The sequence below is a fragment of the Thermobia domestica genome, chromosome 10, assembly GCF_964235325.1.
Source record: "Thermobia domestica chromosome 10, izTheDome1.hap1.1, whole genome shotgun sequence".
Lineage (NCBI taxonomy): Eukaryota > Metazoa > Arthropoda > Insecta > Zygentoma > Lepismatidae > Thermobia > Thermobia domestica.
This window is the reverse complement of record NC_137463.1, coordinates 216385789-216407839: the sequence shown is the minus strand read 5'-3', so window position 1 is coordinate 216407839 and position 22051 is coordinate 216385789. Positions and strand designations below refer to the sequence as shown.

Here is a 22051-nt window from a genome sequence, read left to right as displayed (position 1 = left end):
AAATGCAGTTTTCAACATATAGTGCTTTGAACACAGAAAGTTTATTCAAGACTAGCTCTCGATTAGCTAGAGGCTTCGCCTCCAGACAATTGTGTTTGTTTGGTCTACGGCCTCGTACCTCATATTTCAGCCTTTGCTTCCAATCTTCTCAGGGCAAGAATACATTTATGGCATTATTCTTTGTAAAAATTTTAAACCCCTTTCCCCTTATAATCAAAGTGAAATGATAAAATTCCATGTCGGTACAAGTAACAACTGTGTTCAGAAATTTATTTTGTATGGTCATCCGTTTTCCCCTGACGATTAGACTACAACCTCGAAGACATTTTTGTATATTGTGAAAATAATAAAAATTGTTCCCTTCTCTGGTTAAAAACGAAATTTCCAGAAACGCTGTGGCATATGCTCACTTGTTTCGAATAAGAAGTTTATATACCAAGTTTCATATCCCTAACAAGTTTCTAATCTTACGGGATTTCGAGATATAAGAATTTAATTATAAAAACTCGAATCGCAATCTATCTACCCGCCTTTTTTCTTCCCTTCTAGCCGTAAAATAAACATCAAAAATGCTGAAACACGTCTTTACTTCTTTTAAATAAAAAGTGTAAGTGCCAATTTTCATTTATCTAATCTTAAGGGATTTTGAGATTACAATAATTGTAACTTCCATCCTTTTCTATTCTCACATTTCTTCGTCCCTTCTAAAGGAAATGCAAAAAAAAAAAAAAAAAAAAAAAGCTGAAACAATACCAAATTACATGCCTCTAATTTTAAGCCATATCGTGATACCTGCTTTTAATAACTGGCACCCTCACACTTTTTTCTTTCCACCTCTTTTCTTCTCTTGTACGGGAAATACAGTGTTCCTACTGATCTGGAGAAATGTATTTCCCTGACTTCTCTCTGACCTTTGGCAGGAAATTCCCTGACTTTCATGACAGGTGTCGGATGGCATTGACATATTCATAAGGAATAAATAACGGTGAATATTGCATAGAGACAAATAATAATCAATAGCTCACACGTACATTCCACTTACCACTCATAAAAATCTGAGCAACGTTCCATACTGTGATCATTAACGGTTGGCTAAGCTGAAATTGGAAAAAATATATTTTATAAACTTTCCCTGACTTTCCTTGATTATCAGTCTTTTTCCCTGAGTTTTCCCAGACTTCCCTCACTTTCCTGATTTCCCTGACCAGTAGAACTACCTGAAATATCAACAAAAGCTGAAAGACGTCTTTCATTATTTTGAAACTTCAAATACCGATCTCTAATCAGAAAGGATTTCGAGATACAATCATCCTGTTATAACAATTGTAACTCTACCCTTTTCTTTTCAATTCTAGGGTAGATATCAATAAACGGTGAAAGACGTGTCTAATTATATTTTAAATGTTAAGTTCCTATACCAAATTTCGTGCTTCTACCCTTCAGAAATTCAGAGATATGGACATTTTACTATAATAATTGCCAGCCATATTTCTTCCCATATATGTCTCGTCAAATATCCAGAAAGTCTTTTCTTAGTGATACATTATGTCACAAATTATATACATTGTCAAAATTTCAGATTTCTGGTTTCAACGATCCCTGGGCGTTGATCAGTCAGTCAGTTTGTCAAGACTTTTTACTTATTTTTCCATGTAGAGATTTTGTATTCTTTGACAGAACACTAAATTTTAGTGCGTTCGTTTTAAAGTACCTCGTTCAAAATCAATAGACGTAAAAATCTTTACCGAAACTAATATCCGATAAGGTTATTGTGTGCTTCCCATATTAGTGTTCAAGGATTTAGATCATCGCTGAATGTTTTATGGGATGAGCTTAAGTTCTAAAGATAATTTGTATTCAGGTATAATATAATCTTTTATCTTGTTCATATTTGGATCACGGTAAGTGGACAATTTAAGATTGTAAAGTTAGTAAGTCCCTCCGTGCAACCGTCCGTTATTTCATACAATAACTCTTGAAAGAAAGCAAATTTTTGAATTCTGTTTCTTGTACCATAGAGTCTCTAAAATTCGGCACTCAATAAATCGGCAGTCCGGATAACTCGGTCACATTCTGGCAGGGCGAAAGGAAAAAACGTTTTATGCCTTCATAAGGTATTTTTCTGAGGTCCAGGCCCGGACTGGCCAGGGATGGAGGACAGGAATTATTGCCGGGGCCCTCTCTAAATATTTCTTCATTTACTGAACAAATTCCCAGATAAGGATAACTTTGCATTTTACACAGGGAAATGTTAACATACAGGAAAAAAGACCAAAAAAAGAAAAGAAAAGAGTGTCAACAAACAGTGCAAAAGTAATATTATTTCGAATCATTTAATTGCTCTTTCAAACCCAGGTAGCTCGAAAAAGTGTCCATATCGATTGTTAAATGATTATAATAGTTCGGTATTCTTAAAAAAGACCTCTATTATACAATCCTGTTTGGGGCCTAATAAGAAAATATTTCAACAATATGAAGAACGGAGCCCTAGCATCATATTGTCTAAATATGTATTGGGACCACATGAATGTCGAAATGAGACCGACCTTTATAAAGTCATGTTGGGACCCTCTGTTAATCATTTAGCAAGTTATTGTAATTCCATAGAGAAATAGAACAGGTCCCAACTCTGGGACCCCATTACCACTCGTAAATGAAGCTGACAGCTTTACGAAGAAAGTTCACCCCCATCGCAAAGGTTTTACAAGACTCAAACTTAAAATACTTTGTGAGACTTCTACATGTTACATGGAAAAGGAAGATGGGGTCCTCCAAGTGAGGCTCCTGCGAGGATCTATACTTCTCAGTGCGAGACTGCTGAGGTCTGTCATATCAGATAAGTTACTGTAGTCTTTATTCGTGTATAATAAAGGCTCTATGCCTTCATAAAGTACGCGCTTTTCCTTTTTAAGGGTATTTGGGCAGTTTGATATCTGTTATACCGTATTCTCAAGCAACCAATACATATAAGTACAGTACTGTATTTTCTGAGGAAACACTTGTACTTATCTTTTTAACCCCATTCCCGATGACCCGCCATTTTCAAAAACTCGTCCACCCTTCCGTGCACATTAGGCTGAGTTTTAGATATTCTACTGTAATACATAGCTAGAACGATTATCTCAGACGTGTTTGAGTTGAGTTGATTTTAGTTTAGCGTTCCTTTCTCATGAGACGTGGACCTACTGATTAACATGGAATCCGAACCACATGAGCTCCCGCCGGGAATCGAACCCGGGTCTCCCACGCCAAAGGCGCGTACGCTAACCGCTTAGCCACGGAGGAGCTCTCAGACGTGTTTGTCCATAGAATCAACTGGTTAACATCTCTTCATGGCTAACGGTGGCGTTAGTATATTGTATCGTTCGTTTAAAATCGATGACATTCTCTTACCTTTTGCTTAGCATTACCTTTTTACCATTTCTACTTACCTAAAATGCTGTAGCAGCAAAGTATTTTTGGTTGCCTATGATAAAAGGATATATAGCTTTTCGTACTGCGAAAACTCCATTATCCTTTATAGGTCAACAGAGCGGTGAGCGCCAAAAATGGTCGTGGCGAAAAATGGAACTAACATCAAAACATCCCTTGCCAGCAGGGTTATCAACTACAGAATATATTTCAATTATCTGCGTCCCAAGTAAAATACCATCCACGCATTTTTGTTTGGTCGAATGTTATGTGAAATGTACGAGAACTTTGACACATTATTAAGTACATTATTAATTTAATAATGTTGTGCAACATTATTTAATACTGTGTTTAGAGGGAATTTGATAAATATAGTCGGATAACTAGTAATTGATGGACAATTGGACTTATCACCAGTAGTAGTAGTAGTAGTAGTGATTTATAATCCGTAGTTCGCGGAGGATTTGAACCCGAGATTTCATCTATTTTGAAACCAGAATGCTAAATGCTAACTTTTATTTATTCTACTAAGTACACATTCCAAGTAAACAAAACATAATTCGATACTAATTACGGACACTAATAAGAATGAGATATCTACGCAGAGTTCACTAAGATCACACGACCCATTCCGTTTAGTTTCGTAAGTATAGTACGTTTCACTCGTATAGTTTCATACTCTATCACTAGTATAACAATTGTGCAGACTGATTGATCGTACTGGAATTTCGAATATTTCCATGAAAAGTATGACAAGGAGTTGTCAGGTGTTTCTAGTTCACCGAAGTCTGCGGGGTGCATGTATTAACCCCACCACCTGAACATTCCTTTTCTCACCTCCGTTTCATGTCTTATCTACCCCAGGTATCTGCTTCGTTTCCGGTAAAGAACCAGAAAGAAAAAATAAAATCAGTCGGCAGTCAAATCATATTAAAATCTGAGAGGTTTACAGAAATGATACACTGCACTTTAATATTACACTTGCATTGGACAGAAGCATTTTTCGAACGCTGCTTATTATAAAAAAATTGATTTCAACTTAGTATGGCAACATACAGCTAGCGCCGTAATAATTCTTATGATGACCTTGGCGAGAAATAATCGTGGATCCCTGGGCAAAAAAAGTTTGTAACGCCTCCGTTTTTTTCAAATAGCTAATAATAATAATAATAATAATAATAATAATAATAATAATAATAATAATAATAATAATAATAATAATATATTTATTTTTAGTGCCATGAACAGCCAGATAGCAAAAATACAGCACTTAGTCATAGAACTAAGGGTTATAACACACATCTTATATTCCTTTTAATATTAATAATACATTTGTTTCGACGATAAGAGGTCATTGTTTATCCTATAATGTACACATAATTTTATGACTTGTGTCTTGTCTGGACAAACATAATTACTTCATTCTTCATTAAAATAGCTAGTCAATTATCTTAAAATTGTCCTTAAAACAAGGATACCGTCAAACATACAAATATACTATAAAAATATGCATACCTATTAAAATCTATACGTCTGTTCAATAAATACAATTATCCCGATAATATATTAAAAGAACTTCTCACTTTTCTTAAGATTATAGAATTTTTATCTGTCTGGACAAACATAATTATTTCATTCTTCATTAAAATAGTTAGTCAATTATCTTAAAATTGTCCTTAAAACAAGGATACCGTCAAACATACAAATATACTATAAAAATATATATACCTATTAAAATCTATACGTATGTTCAATAAATACAATTATCCCGATAATATATTAAAAGAACTTGTCAGTTTTCTTAAGATTATAGAATTTTTATTCATGGGAACCACTTCCGATGCTCTTCTAAGATTATATGTTGGTACCCTTATACCTATATTATGTAGGCAGTATTCACTACTATATCTATTATCTAAAATTTTCTGAATAAAGTTTTTCTCTATCATTTTTCTTCTTACATGTAATTCTTGCAACCCCCAGTATTTGTTTCAGTAATCATAACTATGAGAGTAGTAATCTTTTTTCTTATTTCTACACAATAGCCTAATGAAATATTTTTGAACCGATTCAATTTTGCTACATAATGTTGTGGATATATTATTCCATATAATTGCACCAAATTCTAATCTGGGTCTTACAAGTACCTTAAATAGGTAGACATATGTATTTGCATTTTTAAACTCAGGCCACTGTCTAAAAACAAACCCTATATTCTTTCGTGTTTTATTTACTATGTCATTAATATGATAATTGAATTTCATATTCATGTCAAATATTATGCCTAGATCTTTAATCTTTTCAACTTTCTGCAGGGATATTCCATCTATGACATATTTGCTAACATAGTATTGCGTCTTATTGGTATATGAAATAAACTTAGTTTTATTACAGTTTATTTTCAGTAGATTATTTTTACACCATATACTAATACTATCCAAGTCTTTTTGGAGTAAGTAGTTATCGTATTCGCTATTCACTATTCTAAATAACTTCAAATCATCAGCATATAATAATATATTTGAGAATTTAACCTTTTCCGTCAGGTCATTAATAAATAATGAAAAAAGAAGTGGTCCTAAAGGAGATCCCAGAGGTATACCATTCTTTATACAGCCAATACTGGAAGTTACATGACCAATTTTCACTCTATATGTTCTGTTTGATAAATAACTTTGGAACCATCGAATATACTGAGAAGATAGACCAACATTGGATAATTTACGAACTAGAAGTCCATGTTCTATAGAGTCAAAAGCCTTTGACATATCAATATATATAGTGTCAACCTGTAGTCTATTTTTAAGAGCTAAGTACGTAAAATCTGTAAAGTGTACAAGATTCGTAACAATTGATCTGCCTTTATAAAACCCATGCTGAAATTCAGTCAGTTTATTTTTTACATTAAAGTATATATGGTTGTGTATTATTATTTCAAATATCTTACTAAATGCATTAACTAATGTGATTGGCCTATAATTTTTCATATTATTTTTATCTTCTGTTTTATGTACAGGTACAATATATACTTGTTTCCATGTCGATGGAAACTCTCCACATCTGAGTGATTCATTGAATATATTTGCTAGAATGGATGACAACTCAGTACCACATGCTTTTATTATATAGTGCGGTATGTTATCTGGACCAGGAGAGGTACTTCCATTGATCTGTTTAATTGCACTAAGGACATCCGATTCAGAAATATTAGGTATATTAATTATATCTCCGCTACAAATAGGTAATGTAGAATACATGTTATGGCCATTTACATGACTTAGTCCCAAATTAAAATTTTCACTGAACATGTCTTTAAGCAGCTCCACAACATCAGTCTGTGCAGTAGCGACTGTATCATTATATTTCATTTCATTAGGTAATTTTTTGTCATCTGAGTTTATAAATACTTTCCAGAATACCTTATTGTCACTAACAATGCTGACATTACTAAGATAATAGGCCTTTCTCGCTTCTAGATATTTCTTTTTTACAATTTTACGTAATGCAGAATACCTTTGGTACCACATACTGTCATTGGTTTGTCTTGCTTTGACGAAACATTTAGTTTTCTTATTTATTAAAGTTTTCAGTTCCCTATTCATCCAGGGGTCTTTAAACTTAGGTTTATTAATGACTACTTTCTTAGGTACACAAGTATCTAGAACATTATATATCCTATCATAAAAACTGTTGGTCATAGTATTAATATCAATTGTATCTATATTCAATTCATTAACTGCCTTGATACCCTGATATACACCTAAGAAGTCAGCATTCTTAAAATCAAAAACTTTTGTTTGATTAGAGATATTGTCTTGATTGTTATTATTACTTTTAATTATTTCCCATTCAAAAACAAAAGGTGGATGGAAGCGGTCAATTTTTATTAAAGGTGGGACATCATACACAATGGAACTATTATCCATGTTGGTTAGCAACAGGTCTAGAACTTTATCTTTCCTATTAGGATCATACGACCTATTCAATTGTTTTAGATTAAGTATATTACTTAGTTCAATTACTTTGTCAGCTTTTTTCATAGTGTAGTAGTTATATGTGGTTATAGTTCCAGTAGCCCAATCTATTCCACCTACGTTAAAATCACCTAAAACTATGAGGTTTTAATAATAATAATAATAATAATAATAATAATAATAATAATAATAATAATAATAATAATAATAATAACTAAACTAACTAACTCTATGGCCTATGGAACCTGGAGGCTCAATGCCGCGTTCACAAAAGTTCTCCACTGACTTCTATTCTTAGCTAACTGCATCCAGTTTCTGCTTTGTATTCCACTCTCTGCGAGATCCATCTTAATATTGTCCTCCCATCTGCGTCTAGATCTTCTTAATGGTAGTTTTCCGATTGGCCTTCCAGTCAAGACTTTGAAAGCGTTTCTACTTTCTTCCATTCTAGCTACATGACCTGCCCATCTAAGCCTCCTAGACTTGACGACCCTAACCATGTTGGGTAAACCGTATAAATTATGTAGTACCTCGTTATGAAGTTTCCGCTATTCCCCATTCCCATTCCTCTTGGGTCCGAATATTCGTCTCAGGATCTTGTTCTCAATACTACTACTACTACTACTACTACTACTACTACTACTACTACTACTACTACTACTACTACTACTACTACTACTACTACTACTAATAATAATAATAATAATAATAATAATAATAATAATAAAATAATAATAATAATACTAATAATCAGTAATAAATAAATTATTTTCAAATGATCATGCCATTTTGTTTAATATTAGAAGAAAGCACATGTTATTATTTCTGCAATAATGATTCTTTCTGTCGTTCGTATGCCGATTGTTTAAGAAAGATAAGATACCGAGGACTAACAACATGTATTATCTACTATTGATACTGCCTCTCCCTCTCGATTACTTTCTGGTTTTGTCTCTAGCACATTTAGTTTCCTAGCGCTTTAAGCCGTTGGCAACTCTGTAAACGTACCTGTTCTACGATATAAACAAAGCACACTAGCGACCTCGAGGAAAGGGAGCCAGCGCTTGGTCGCACAGTACTTTCTGCAGATCTTCTTTACTGTCTGTACTAGAGTTTATGTTTACCTATTATTGAGTTGAATTCGCATTGGTGTAGCTAAACCATGAACAACTGGGTAGCTCAGGCTCGATTCTTGGTACGAACGGGAATTTTTTATTCGTTCATTCCTCTTTCCAATTCGACTCAGAGGTCCACTCAACCTTTCTGAAATAAGGGTCAGGGGGGTTAAAGGCAATAGAAATATGGTGCTGACTACATAATTCCTGAAGTGCAGAAGTTGTGGAAACCCTAACTGTCCCGAATAGAAGTGGTCTTCATTTTCACTTTGCTACCCAGGTACTATTTTACCGTATTTAAATAATTCAGACTATTGAATACTAAGGTATATATAATAATTTCCGTTGTTATTTTCGGACTCAATAATAATAATAATAATAATAATAATAATAATAATAATAATAATAATAATAATAATAATAATAATAATAAACAGCAAAAATACCCGTAAAATTAATCCTAAAAACTCACAGAAGGTTATTACGGTAATACCACAGTTCATTAGCATGTAGTTATACCCTTTTTGACTATAAGCACTAGAACAGTATAGCAATTATGACATGCACGGGTTAATAAAATGCTTTCCATCTTGACCATCTAAGTATTCTGAACTTATCCTTGTAGTTTTCTTCTTGTGTCGTTACATCAAACATTTGGTGTGTAAATTCTTACGACACAAAGTGTACCAAAGCTTCTACAAATGATCATGGCTGCATCACTACCACGAACTTCAGACATAGAGTTCTCACCTCTGATGCCTGGGGTCCGAGATTTGATCCCAGCTTCCATCTAGTGGGTTTTGAGATGGAAGAATACTATGTGCTTAGGTTTTCACTGGGATCTCCCTTTTCTTTCCACTTGCATTAATCCACCATAATCACCCATCTCATTATCACCGTCTGCCTTAGCCTTGGTGCATTTTCACGGGGCGTTAAACTGAAAATAAAATGATAAGTAGATGCTGCAAATTGTACATACATGAAGTAGATTAAATGACTGGGGTCTATCGCAGTATGTTTCATGCTCTACAAAAATTTGGTGTGTTTTTGCATCTAATGATGGGATTCATTTTAGTATTCTAGATTCTCATTGAATCTGGAAAACATGGAGGGAATTTCGATACTTGTACAGTAGTACCCTGTTGTTCAGCCAAAACTCCCACACCATAATAAATTACGATACTTGTTCTATGTGATTGCCACTATTGCCCAACTTCTTTAGAGGTTGACTCCTATCACGCAGTATGCTTGTCACCAATTAAAAAAAAAAAAACTATATTTCGAAACAATATGCTCATACAGGTTGTTAGTATCTGACTGTTTACGCTGAGTACTTTGGCAACAAGAAAAGAAAGGAAACACGTGAAAATAGTCACCATGCGTCATCTGTAACACGAAAAGAAGAAAACACTTGTAAATTAGTCACCGCGATTCACTTGTAACACGAAAGGAAAATGAAAACACTTGTAAATTACTTACAATTATTCACCTACAACAAGAAGAGAGAGGAAACAATCGTAAATTACTTACCGTGGTTCACCTGCAAGAAGAAATGGAAGAAAACATTTGTAAATTAGTTATCTGACTCATCTGCAATAAGAAAAGAAAGAAAACAATCGTAAATTGGTCACCATGACTCACCTGCGACAAGAAAAGAAAGAAAACACTTCTAAATTCGTCATTGTGACTCACCTGTGACAAGAAAATAAAGAAAATACTTGTAAATTCGTCACTGTGACTCACCTGCAACAAGAAAAGAAAGCAAATACTCATAAAGTAGTCACTATAACTCATCTGCAACAAGAAAAGAAATATAACACTTGTGAATTCGTCACTGTGGCCCACCTGCGACAGGAAAAGAAAGAAACTCATAGATTTGTCACCGTGACTTATCTACAAAAAAAAAAGAAAGAAAACACTTGCAAATTAGTCAGGATGACTCACCTGAGACAAGAAAACAAAGAAAACACTTGTAAATCCGTCACTGTAACTCACTTGCAACAAGAAAAGAAAGAAAGCGCTTGTAAATTAGACACCGTGACTCATCTGCAACAAGAAAAGAAAGAAAACACATGTAAATTAGTCACCATGACTCACCTGTGGCAAGAAAAGAAAGAAAACGCTTATAAATTCGTCACTGTGACTCACTTGCTACAAGAAAAGCAAGAAAGCACTTGTAAATTGGTCATCGCGAGTCACGTGCCGCAAAAAAAAGAAGGAAAAAAGGAACACATAAATGAAAGCTTTTGGTCCACCCTCGCGCAAAAAGATACATTTTAGTGCATGTTTTATTATGTGTATTGGCATAAACCAATACAAAAAATCCTAAATATTTACATAAAGTCTTAAAGTGATAATTTCCAATTTCAATTAAATATGTACACTCATGTCCAAAATTATTGTCGCATGTCTATAAATATGTTGTTCTAGAAATATAATTTGATAACAAATTCGCCTGGTATATCTTATAATGCTAATATGTGTATAATCGGCAAAGACGTGTATGTGGAAAATTTCATGTCAAAAGAGCAGTAAATAAGAGCAATGAAACGAATATAAAATTTTCTTGTCCATTTAGCAATATTTTAATTTACTCATTATAATTTTCGTATTTATAATTCTTTTCCTATGAAATTTTACCACAAATATATATTTCCCGATTATACACATAGTGTCAGTATTAAAAGTACCCTGCAGAATTATTATCAAATTATGTTCTTACAAGAAGACAGTTATTGATATGCGACAATAATTTTGGACATGAGTGTACGTATAGTTGTGTTTAGAAAACTTAGCTATCTGTCTCTTATTAGAGATGCCATGTCTCCTCCTAACTGTAAGCGAGTAGCTGTAATACTTGGCACGAAGTAAAAGTCTCAACTATCGACATAAGAATCATATTTCTTCTATTTAGTTTCAACAGAATACATTGCTTTTTAAAGATAAGTGACTGGCATTTTTTTAAAAATTCAAGACTGTGCATACTCTAGTATGTATTAGTATACTGCAAAGTGAGTGACATCCCACACCTGAAATTCCGTTTACATTTGAATAACAATTGACAGTCTCGAAAGAGGAGTCTGTAGTATATTGCAGACATTTTCTGGATTACATCTTCCTTGTTACGAAGATAAATCCCTTACACTTATTCATTGGACGCTTTGGCATTCACGTTTCATCACATAACAAAGAGAGCAAAAAGGAACAGCTGTCTTATGTAGTTGATGGTTTCTGATGAATTTCTTTTGTGTAAGAAAGCTTTCTGATGCATTCGCTGAGAACCAGTCAGAAAAAAAAAGTCAACGGATCTATTTCCATATGAACTGACAAACAAGGAGAGAAATGGATTTCTTGGCATGGGTACTTTTCTTCAGTACGTGGGATTCAGGTCAAAAATGTCCGATGAAATTCTATTTTTGCACTAAACTTAAAAAAAAAAAAGTCATCATTGCGAATTGTTAAATATAATAATATGTTTATACTTACATAGACCCTTTTGTCGTAGAAAAAATAATGCAAGATCTATTACTTGTACTCAGTTACACCAAGAATTGTTTAACTTTCAGTGGATACTTCTTTTGATCATCTAAGTCGAAAAAGTGCAAGACTGGTGGTATTAGCGGGCTTTTTGAAAGTTTTGAGTTTTACAGGTTGTCAATAAACTCCGTGTCATAAATGTAGGAGTTGATTCCTTATATTAAATGAAATAACATATTTTAATACATATGAGTCATCAAACGCTTTCTTACAGAGCTACAAACATCGAAAATGCGAAACATCATGGTTTAAGATGTCCTAGTTTGAAAATTACTGGAATCTTGCAAGAGGTTCAAGGTATTGCACAGGAACTATACTTTGATTAAAATAAGAAACGAATTGTCATTTGGAGGAGCACGTGTTGGCTTGTTGCCACGGCGTGGGTATTCCGCTGAGGTGTCCGCTATCAGTTGATAAACACTTATACAGGGTGTCCAATATACAATGCAACCCGGAGTTTGGGATAGTAGAACTTTTGAACCTGAAGTGATACACAAATAATGGGTATACCAAAATGAAGCCTTGTTCATGCATATATTTTTAAACTAGGAAGCAACGATTGAAGGACTAGAAACCACACAGTAATGACATGTAACCAAAGGTGTAAATCTTTTTTTTTTTTTTTTTGTTTGCAAAACATGTAAATTGACTCATAACTCATACGTATGGATGATCTGTCGTTAATTTTCAGTTTGTTTAGTTGGAATAGCTTGGAAACTATGGAACAGAAAAAAGAATTTTTCATTTCCACCGATAACTAATCGGATGAGGCCTCTGTAAGAGGGAACTAGGGAAATCGTAGTTTTCATAAATTAACACTCTGAATTGGCAACCTTGCTGATGTTTCAGTGCATCAAAATATGTGTTAAGGATCTGTCTACATTATGCAATTCCTGAAAACAATGAAAAACAAACTTTGAAATTATCATGATAAAATTTCAATGTTCTTCAATCGTTGCTTCCTACTTAAAAAATATATGCATGAACAAGGTTTCATTTTGGTATAACCATTATTCGTGTATCACTTCAGGTTCAAAAATTCTAGTATTCAAAAGTTCTACTACACTCCGGGTTGCATTGTACATTGGACACCCTGTACTTTGATTAAAATAAGAAACAAATTGACATTTGGAGGAGCACGTGTTGCCCTATTGCCACGCCGTGAGTATTCTGCTGAGGCATCTGTCGTATTCTCTCCACTTCAGTTGATAAACACTTCTGAACATGAGTCACAAGGCGATAATATTGTAGTGATATCGCTTTTTATAGATATCCTCCAGTTGAAACTACCACCATGTCGTTTATGATTGGCCCCTTAGTAATTCAGTGATGTAGCTTCCGTTTGGAATTCCAGTTTCCACTTGGTTTTGAACTGTCAATCTGTTTCTAATTTTGAGCAGAAGATTCTATGCTCTATTTAAATATTTTACAATCCTTTCATACCTAAGGAACGAGTACTCAATTAATACTTAAAGTTACATCTCCGTATTCAAATGTTCTTTATCCAATTCAGTATGACGGTACTAGGGGATTATGAACAGCGGCGCAAATCTGACTTCAACATTGGGGGGACAAGTAATACTTTTTTTTTTTTGTTAAGTGATGATCAAAATATTTATGAAGTTGAAAAACAATGCTGTGGAGGATCAGAGTTGTCTTCAACATTGAGAAGCGGGCAGATTTGAGGCTTATTCTGGGGAGACATCAATTTTATATCACTTTTCTTTGTGGTAATCACACACAAATCATCACATTTCTCACCAAAAAGCAGATTTCAATCGGATTATTGGGGGAACAATCCCCCAGTTCCAAAATTGGAGGGGACATGTCCCCCTCATCCCGCCGGGATTTTCGCCAGTGATTATGAAGCATGGATATTTAAATAGAGCTCATACTAAAACCTATGACAAACATTTTGGCATTTCAGCTAAACGAATAAAACGCAAGCTCTGAAGCAACGTTGCCGAGTGAGAAAGAGGTGTGCCTGTGGCTTGGCTAAGCAGAAGAACTACCGCGCGGTCAGGTGGCAGGGGATAGACGTGGATGTGTACAAAATAAACGTGGCAATACAGCAGTCCTCTCATTTGCTAGCAGCATTTAAAGGGAACTTGGAGCGCCGCCTTCAAATGCCAAGAAGTTTGTCACACCGTTTAATTCCTGTGTAATTTCTAAAACTGCTTGCGAGAGATCCCATAATCTTCAAGTCAGGGTCTTTTAGAACACGGTGTCTCAGATTTTCAGCAGCTTATAAGTATTCTTTGGTAGTGTATATATATATGTGTAGTCTTCCTATATACATATATATAGGAAGACTTATACAACGGTTCTACCTATCCGTGCGTCTATATATCGACAGGTATCAGAGCAAAAATGGTAGGAGATACCAAGAACGAAAAAAGGTTTTTAATGTTAGTTAAATGTCCCTAGAATATGACCATTTTCCCTCTCTATTGAAACCAGAAGTATTATTTTGTTATCCTTTTAAATTTCAATATTGGACCCTTATAGAACATAGAACGTACGAGATAGAGGGAAATGTTTTAAATGTATTAATCTGGTGGTTGAAACCGGAAGTGGTAAATTTTTGTCACTTCTGGTTTTAATATTGGATATCCATATTACGAAAGTGGTAAATGATGTCAAGAAATTGTTGAAACCGGAAGTTGTAGGTTTAGAAACTTACAACTTCAATATTAGATACCGATAAATTAAATATGGAAAGAGATGGAGAAATGATTTACTTAAATGAATTCAGCTTATTTAGCTCGGAATTAGTCCGCGCGTACAGAAATGTACAAATTTATTCGCGCGAGGAATTATTCTGCAGAATAACCATGAAGTGAAACTGTTATATTATGTTGAGGATTTGCTGAATGAAACAAAAGTATACACATTTCGAGAAAGCACTAGAAAACGAGTGGGTGTTTTACAAATGTGGTTATAAAACAGAATAGAGAAAGTTTGTCGGATAATAAGAGAAACGAATGAAGTAAATATGAAACCGAGTGTATAGGTTATCAAGAAGCTAGTATTGAAAATTCGTGGGTTTAAATTCGGTGGTCGACAATTCTCAAAGAGTTTTTCCAGTTCCATCAGGCCAGAAATTACCTCTAATATAGCGATTTGTTTTCACTTTTCTTCTTTTAACATTGCAATTACGCTGTGGTTGGTTGTTAGTGATTCCAAAATAAATTGACCTTGGCAGATTGTGTCTGAATCTGGGTTAAAATTATATGATAATCGGGATGATGAAAGGAAAATTAGGGAGAAGAAAAAGAACGAAATACCTCAGTTGTTCAACAGTATTAAAGAGGATAATTGATGACCTAGTACTATGGGAAAGATCCTCAATTTACGACAAGTGATCTACAGTGTAGTATGGCGTGAATAGTACACGGTTATTATCGGTCATTGCTTACACAGAATAATTTATTGTTAGTCTAACCAGAAACCACAATACTATGTGTAGACTTACTTCTTTGGAAAAACATGATGTCTTAATCAATTAGTAATATTATGCTGTTACATAATGGATATTTTTAAAGTGAGTTGTTGAGTGGTTTATTTTTTCTTTACTTACTAACGTTGCTTACACATACCAACAAGCAGCAGAATTGCTTTTTACCATACAAGAGGAAAACAATTGATTTCAACTGGCAACGCCCTGACAGATATAGTCACATAGAAAATGGTACGAACAGAGGCACTAGTGATAAGTTTAGTAATCTTACAGATTTTACCGCCCAGCTGAGCGGTAACAAAGTTCCTGAGTAGGCGTTATATGTGTATTTTGTCCTGCGACAGAGCCATTGAATGACAACAAAATGTCCTCTAGTGGGTTTGTTGTTACAACTCTCCTCGCTGGTTACAAAATTTTCCATTAACTCACATATCAATCCATTCAACAGGAGAAAGTAATCATAATGTTCATATTAATATCATTTTAAAATATTGTTGTTACTTATTTAAACTTCTGTAAACATCGGATATTTTTGTTCTTATTTCTTAGGTTACGACATCCCTGGTGAGACCAGAGTACATATGATCATAATAGTTTAAATTCAATTTGTATTGTTTTTCTTTTTGCTTTAAAAGTAAAAAATCTTAAATTCTTTTCTTTCTTTCAGGTAAGTTACGTAAATGTGTTAACGACCCTAGTACTGTTTCTGGATATGAGTAAGTAACAATAAATGTATGATTTTTCCCTTCGATGATTTTTATATAGATTTTTTTTAAATTATGTAACTCAAGATAGTACTTTTAAATGAAAACAGTCAAACTATATATATATATATATATATGCATATGCATATATATCTATGGGGTGAATCAGACCATTCGTCCCAGGCATTTTTCTCGGCTCGTAATGGACATAAACACTTCAAACATAAAATTGATTGTCCAAATCGTATGTGAAGACTCAAATGGTGAGGTTTTCACATCCACTGACGTAGCGTACAATTTGGTCATTCAGTTTTTTGTTTGAAGTGTCTACGTGTATCACTAGCCGAGAAAAATGCCTGGGACGGGTGGTCTGATATACACTGTATGTATAAGAATACGAAACTACAATGGATACTATGAATTTTATTACTAACTCTGAAGACAATTGGTTAAAAAAAAGTGTATAATCCCAATGTAATGATTAGGCAATAAAAAATGGGAGTTAAATAATATATTAGGAAGTGAAACCCACAAAATTAAAGAAGCATATTAAAAAGTGAATTATAAGTAGAGTATTTAGAAAGAGTAAGAAAATATGAAAAATTATATTGAGACGTTAACTCTATGATAACTCATTAAAGAAAAGGAATAAGAAAGGCATGATATTAAAAAACAAGATTAAAATGTTATAACTTAGAAAAGTAAAATCTGATCAAAGCTAACACTTATTATTAATAATATGTGTTACATTTACGGAATTAAAATTTAATCAAAGCTAATACTTATTAATATGTGTTACATTTTTTGGAATTAATATCTAATCAAAGATAACACTTATTAATATGTGTTAGAGTTTCGAGAATTAAAATCTGATAAAAACAAATACTTATTATTAATAATTTGTGTTAAATTCTCGGGAATTAAAATCTGATCAAACACTTATTATTAATAATATGTCTTACATTTTCGGGAATTAAAATCTGATCAAACACTTACCATTAATAATATGTTACATTAATAATATGTTTGTAATAATCCTAGCACATACATGAATTGGTAAAAATTGAAAAGTTGCTTTTGGTATTTTTGTTTATTTCACGTGTATGGAAATATACAGTTTTAAGTTTTATTACAAATTATATCATTCCTCATCAGTTACAACTATGACACTTTTGAAGCTTCTTTTTATAGAACCATTTTTATCACATACATGATGTGGTTAAAAATTTAAAAGGGTGCTTTTGGTATTTTTGCAATTATTATTATTATTTGTGTTTTAAATGTACAAAAATATACAGATTTACTGTTGCTAACAGATTATCCCTTTCCTCTGAAGTAGTGATGGCCAATTCCGTAATTTTTACTTTCCGGATTTCGGAAAGTAAAATCCAAAAATTTCGAAATTCGGAAAAATTCCGATTTCGGAAAAATCTGGAATTAGGAAAAATTCCGTAAAGTGAAATTTCCGATTTCGGAAAATTTTGGCCATACCTACTCTGAAGTGACAACGGTCAAACTTTAAAACTTCTTCAAGTAATCATGTTAGTAAATATTAGGTATGCTTAAAAATAGAACTGGTGTAATGTGTAGTTTTGGTATTACCATAATATTACATTTTTGCACTTTAACTATGACTTTCAACTTTTTTCCCAATTGTACCATCGCTTACAACTATCAAACTTTTGTAACTTTTTATGGGATTAGTTTGCATTTACTAGGTATGATTAAATAACAAAAAGGGATACCTTTTTTGTAATAATCTTGCTTTTTTGTGAATGGAAAATATGGGCCTAGCAATGTAAGGGATTGAGTGATTATTACAAACCCTATCAACAGAAATAAGAAATAATAGACTAATGTACATAAATGAAAACAATAAACATACATACCAGTAACACTTCTTAGAATTACATAGATTTACATACAAAATGTTGTGTCCTATATTTCTCTGCTCATTTATGATAAGATGTCCTCTTTTAATTTTGGTTTCAGTTGTGTAAGTCCGGACTGATTGGCTTGTAAGAGATGGAACAGAAACTTCCAGATGATATTTTCAAAAGGTATCCAACAATAGTCTTCATTTTCTGGCCAGTAGAATATAGAAGGTCCAGAGCGATTCATAAATTGCACTATGACATACAAAAATAATAATTACAAAAATACCAAAACCATATTATGTATGTGCTAAAACGATTCTATTAAAAATGTTTCAAAAGTTTCATAGTTGTAACTTACGAGCAATGCCACAATTTGTAACAAAACAAAACTGTATATTTCCGTACAGTAAAATATTAAAAAAAATAATAATTACAAAAATACAAAAATCACCCTCTTTATCTTTTAACCATACCATGTACGTGTTAAGATAAATGTACAAAAAAGTTTCAAAAGTTTCATAGCTGTAACTTTTGAACAATGGCACAATTTGTAAAAACCCTAAAATTTGCTTTGTATGCCCATTAATGTTTGACAGTGTAACCTTTTGCAAGGTTACTTAAGATCTACTCAAAGAGCAAAAAATTAGGCTTTCATTTGACACCTAGATGAGCTCAACAACTTCAAAAATAAGGAAGTTATGATAATTTAGTTCCATGAGGCTGACTGCCAAAAAGTGAAATTGAAGCAAAATTCACATTTTTCAAAAATTTCTCCCCGGTCCATTTCTCATCCAAAAAATCGGAAAAAATTAATTTAGCATAATTTCATTGATATTTCTGTATGAAAAAATTTTGAAGAGAATCTGAGATATTGAAGCACAGTGCTCTAGGTGATTTGACATGGAATGACCCTCAAATAATTTGTCTGGTGAATAAATTGTACATTCCCGAAACTTTAATGCATATTATTAATAGTAAATGCTTGCTTTAATTCGATATTACTTTTAAACTGCAAAGAAGCTAGAATGAGTATTGAATAAAAAAAAAAGTAGTTAAGTGAGCAAAATTATTTTTCTTAAATAGAATAGAAATCTAGTGATAAACTACATGGATGTAGTGGCTACTCCTGCAGTCTAGATATTGAACATTACATAAAGTAATTGATGGTAATAAAGGGTTTACAATACTGGAATGAACTTCTAAGTTATAGGTAATTAGGAACATAACATGCGGAACATAAGGAACAGGAAAACAACTAATATAGGTAATTAGTATACCTGTTTGAGTTAATTAGAAGCTCAGATAAAGAAACAAAAAAGAATATATTTCGTAACGAAGTATGTAAAACAGAAGAACGGCTTAATGATTGTTTCATAGACTGTAATAGTTCACATAGTGTAGAATATAAAATAAAACAGACGTGATGAGTATATAGAGCGGTTAGATTAATATCAAATGCAACCAACTTCTACTTTGAATACTGAATAGGGGATGATATCCCAAAGCGTATGAGAGAAACTTAAAGGAGACAAGCTTGGATGAAGAAGGAGGAGGGGCACGGTGGCTCAGTAGTAGGGCACTTATCTCTGTTGCATGGGTCCTCCCACATTATCATTCCATTAATTCTTCGATTATCATTCACTTGCCTTAATCATCCGTCTCTTTTAGCCTAAAAGTCATATTTGTGGAACGATAAAAGGAAAGATTTCATTTTTCATTTCGTTTAAAGAGAGCAAAAATGGACTAGTAACACTAGTTAGTTAGTGTAAACGATGAAAAGTATATAGAAAAAGATAAAACACATATGTTTATTGATTTAGAAAAAGTATTTGACCGCATTATGAAATATTTTCATGATACCTTTAAAAAGCGATTGAAATGAAATGAAAAATAAAATAGTTCAGTTTAACGTCTCACGCTTATGTTATTTAGGCTAAGGGCTACAATGATTAAAGCAGATATATGATTGAAGAATTGATGGAATGAGAGAGTGGGAGGAAACGAGATTACCCTGAGAAAATCCACGGACATGATGTTGTCCATCACAAACTCACTTGGCTGGGGATCGAACTTGAGACCCCACCCACTAGAGGTAAGCTCGCTACCACTGAGCCATCACAACCACCAAGAATTGATTGACATTCAATGGAAGAATGGAGAAGAATGATGAGTGAAGCAACGGATGATAGAATATGAAAATCAATGACAAAGGAAAGAATAAAAGAAGAATTGTCTGTTGTTCTCTTTTTTCATCATTAAATGCTTATGTATACTATTATATTACATGTTACTTGGTATCGAGTGTCAGAAAAAAACATACGGTACATTAGTTGATATTGCATGCAAGAACCAAATATCACATTGAAGTATTTTTCCTGTTTCCTTTCTAAACATTGCATTTGTGAAGTTTCTTCTAACTCGTATGCAGCACTCTCCTAATGCTGCGAGGTATAAGTCTCGCATATCAGAAAAAGCCTATAGCAAACTTAGGCTAGTTTTAGATGAAAGCATTTATCGTACTAGCAAATGTGCTGCCAAAAATCTCGTACAATATTCTATGGAATCAAAAGTGTATGGTTTCTTTTACACGGTAGCATTTTTATAAGCATCTTCTCGTGACATAGTATACAAATTACTGCAGAAGAGCGCAATTATGGTTCCGAAACTAAAAACAGATTTCAGTCGCTATTTTCTCGAAAGCCCTCTGTCGCATATGATACAAAGGGCTTGTTATGCTTATTATGATACAAAAGACTAATAACTTTGTACGAACAAAGATGCTCCTCATACTTTTCAATCAGCATAATAATAGCATCCCTACTCAACTCATTTTTCTTCACTACAATTCAATTTCCCTCACAAAATAAAGAACATGGATATTTGGTACAAAATCTTTGTCTTTCTTTTAACACACCACAGTGCTGCAATCGGACCAGAAATGCTGGGGGAAATGCTACGAAATAGAGCAGATTCTATCGACAAGAAATGCCATTGGATATGCCATGGCATGGGAAATGCTATAGCATTTGCCACTTTACACGGTAGGATATCGGTTATACAATTTTTGCTATGAGAAATGCTACGATAAATGCTTCCGTCTAAAATTAGCCTTATACTACCATTTCATTGAAAAGTTTAGTGGTTAAATATGTATATTCTCAATTTTTCTATGCAAAGCAAATTGACGTAATGAAAGGAAAGCCAATCGTTTTCTTTGATTGAACTTGTCATCATCGGTACTATAATTAATGAATTCTACTGCTTAAATGGGGATACGAGAAAGTACTAAAGCTCTGGTCAAAAAAATTATCAAATTTTGGAGCAACTCTTACAGGAAATGAATCGTTACTTTGTATGTGTGTTTTAATTTTTATAAGTTTACTAGCCAGGGTATTGTAATAATTTTCCCTTAAAACTGTAATCTTTATCAAGGTTGTCATTGGAAGGTTGTAAGTTTGTTGCTAACTTACGGTAAATCAATTACTCATATCAATGATGTTTCCTCAGCCTTGTTTTACCCATACATGTCACTTGCCAAGACAAGTGCGTAACCTTCCCTAATACATTTGGAAAATTAAATATAATCTCTTGAGCTTATTTGTGGCCAAGCATACATGACTTTGAGCGGGAGACCCGAATTCGATTCCCGGCACGAGCTCGTGTGGTTTGAATTCCATGTTAAACTCTAGGTTTACATTTCATATAGTCTGACTGCTGAAAGGGACAGTAAACTCAAGAAGAAATAAAAGTATAATCTCTTAAGTGTAGTAGCTTTCACAACTACCATATTGTTCTTGTTTATGAAGAATTCTATACTCCATTAGGGGTTGAGTGTAAGAACACTCATACTAGAGGTATGCAAGCTAATCGTTTTGTTGCATGAGTGTGTTTATACATCAGTAATGTTTTATTTGCTGGATTTATTTTATAAAACCATTCCCTGTGGTAATCAGAAATTTATTTTGCTTTTGTT

General features: G+C 33.3%; 2 protein-coding genes across 2 annotated transcripts in view; one reads left to right on the top strand and one right to left on the bottom strand.

The window, feature by feature from the left end:
* Window positions 1-22051, top strand: part of LOC145662988 (monocarboxylate transporter 12-like) — an 881834-nt gene that overhangs the window by 104123 nt on the left and 755660 nt on the right. The window lies entirely within an intron of this gene.
* Window positions 1150-7451, bottom strand: LOC145661775 (uncharacterized). Its single transcript, XM_081727111.1, has 2 exons — window positions 6359-7451; window positions 1150-1217 (listed from the first exon to the last, which is right to left on the bottom strand). The coding sequence occupies exons 1-2, from the start codon at window positions 7449-7451 to the stop codon at window positions 1150-1152; spliced, it is 1161 nt and encodes a 386-aa protein (XP_081583237.1).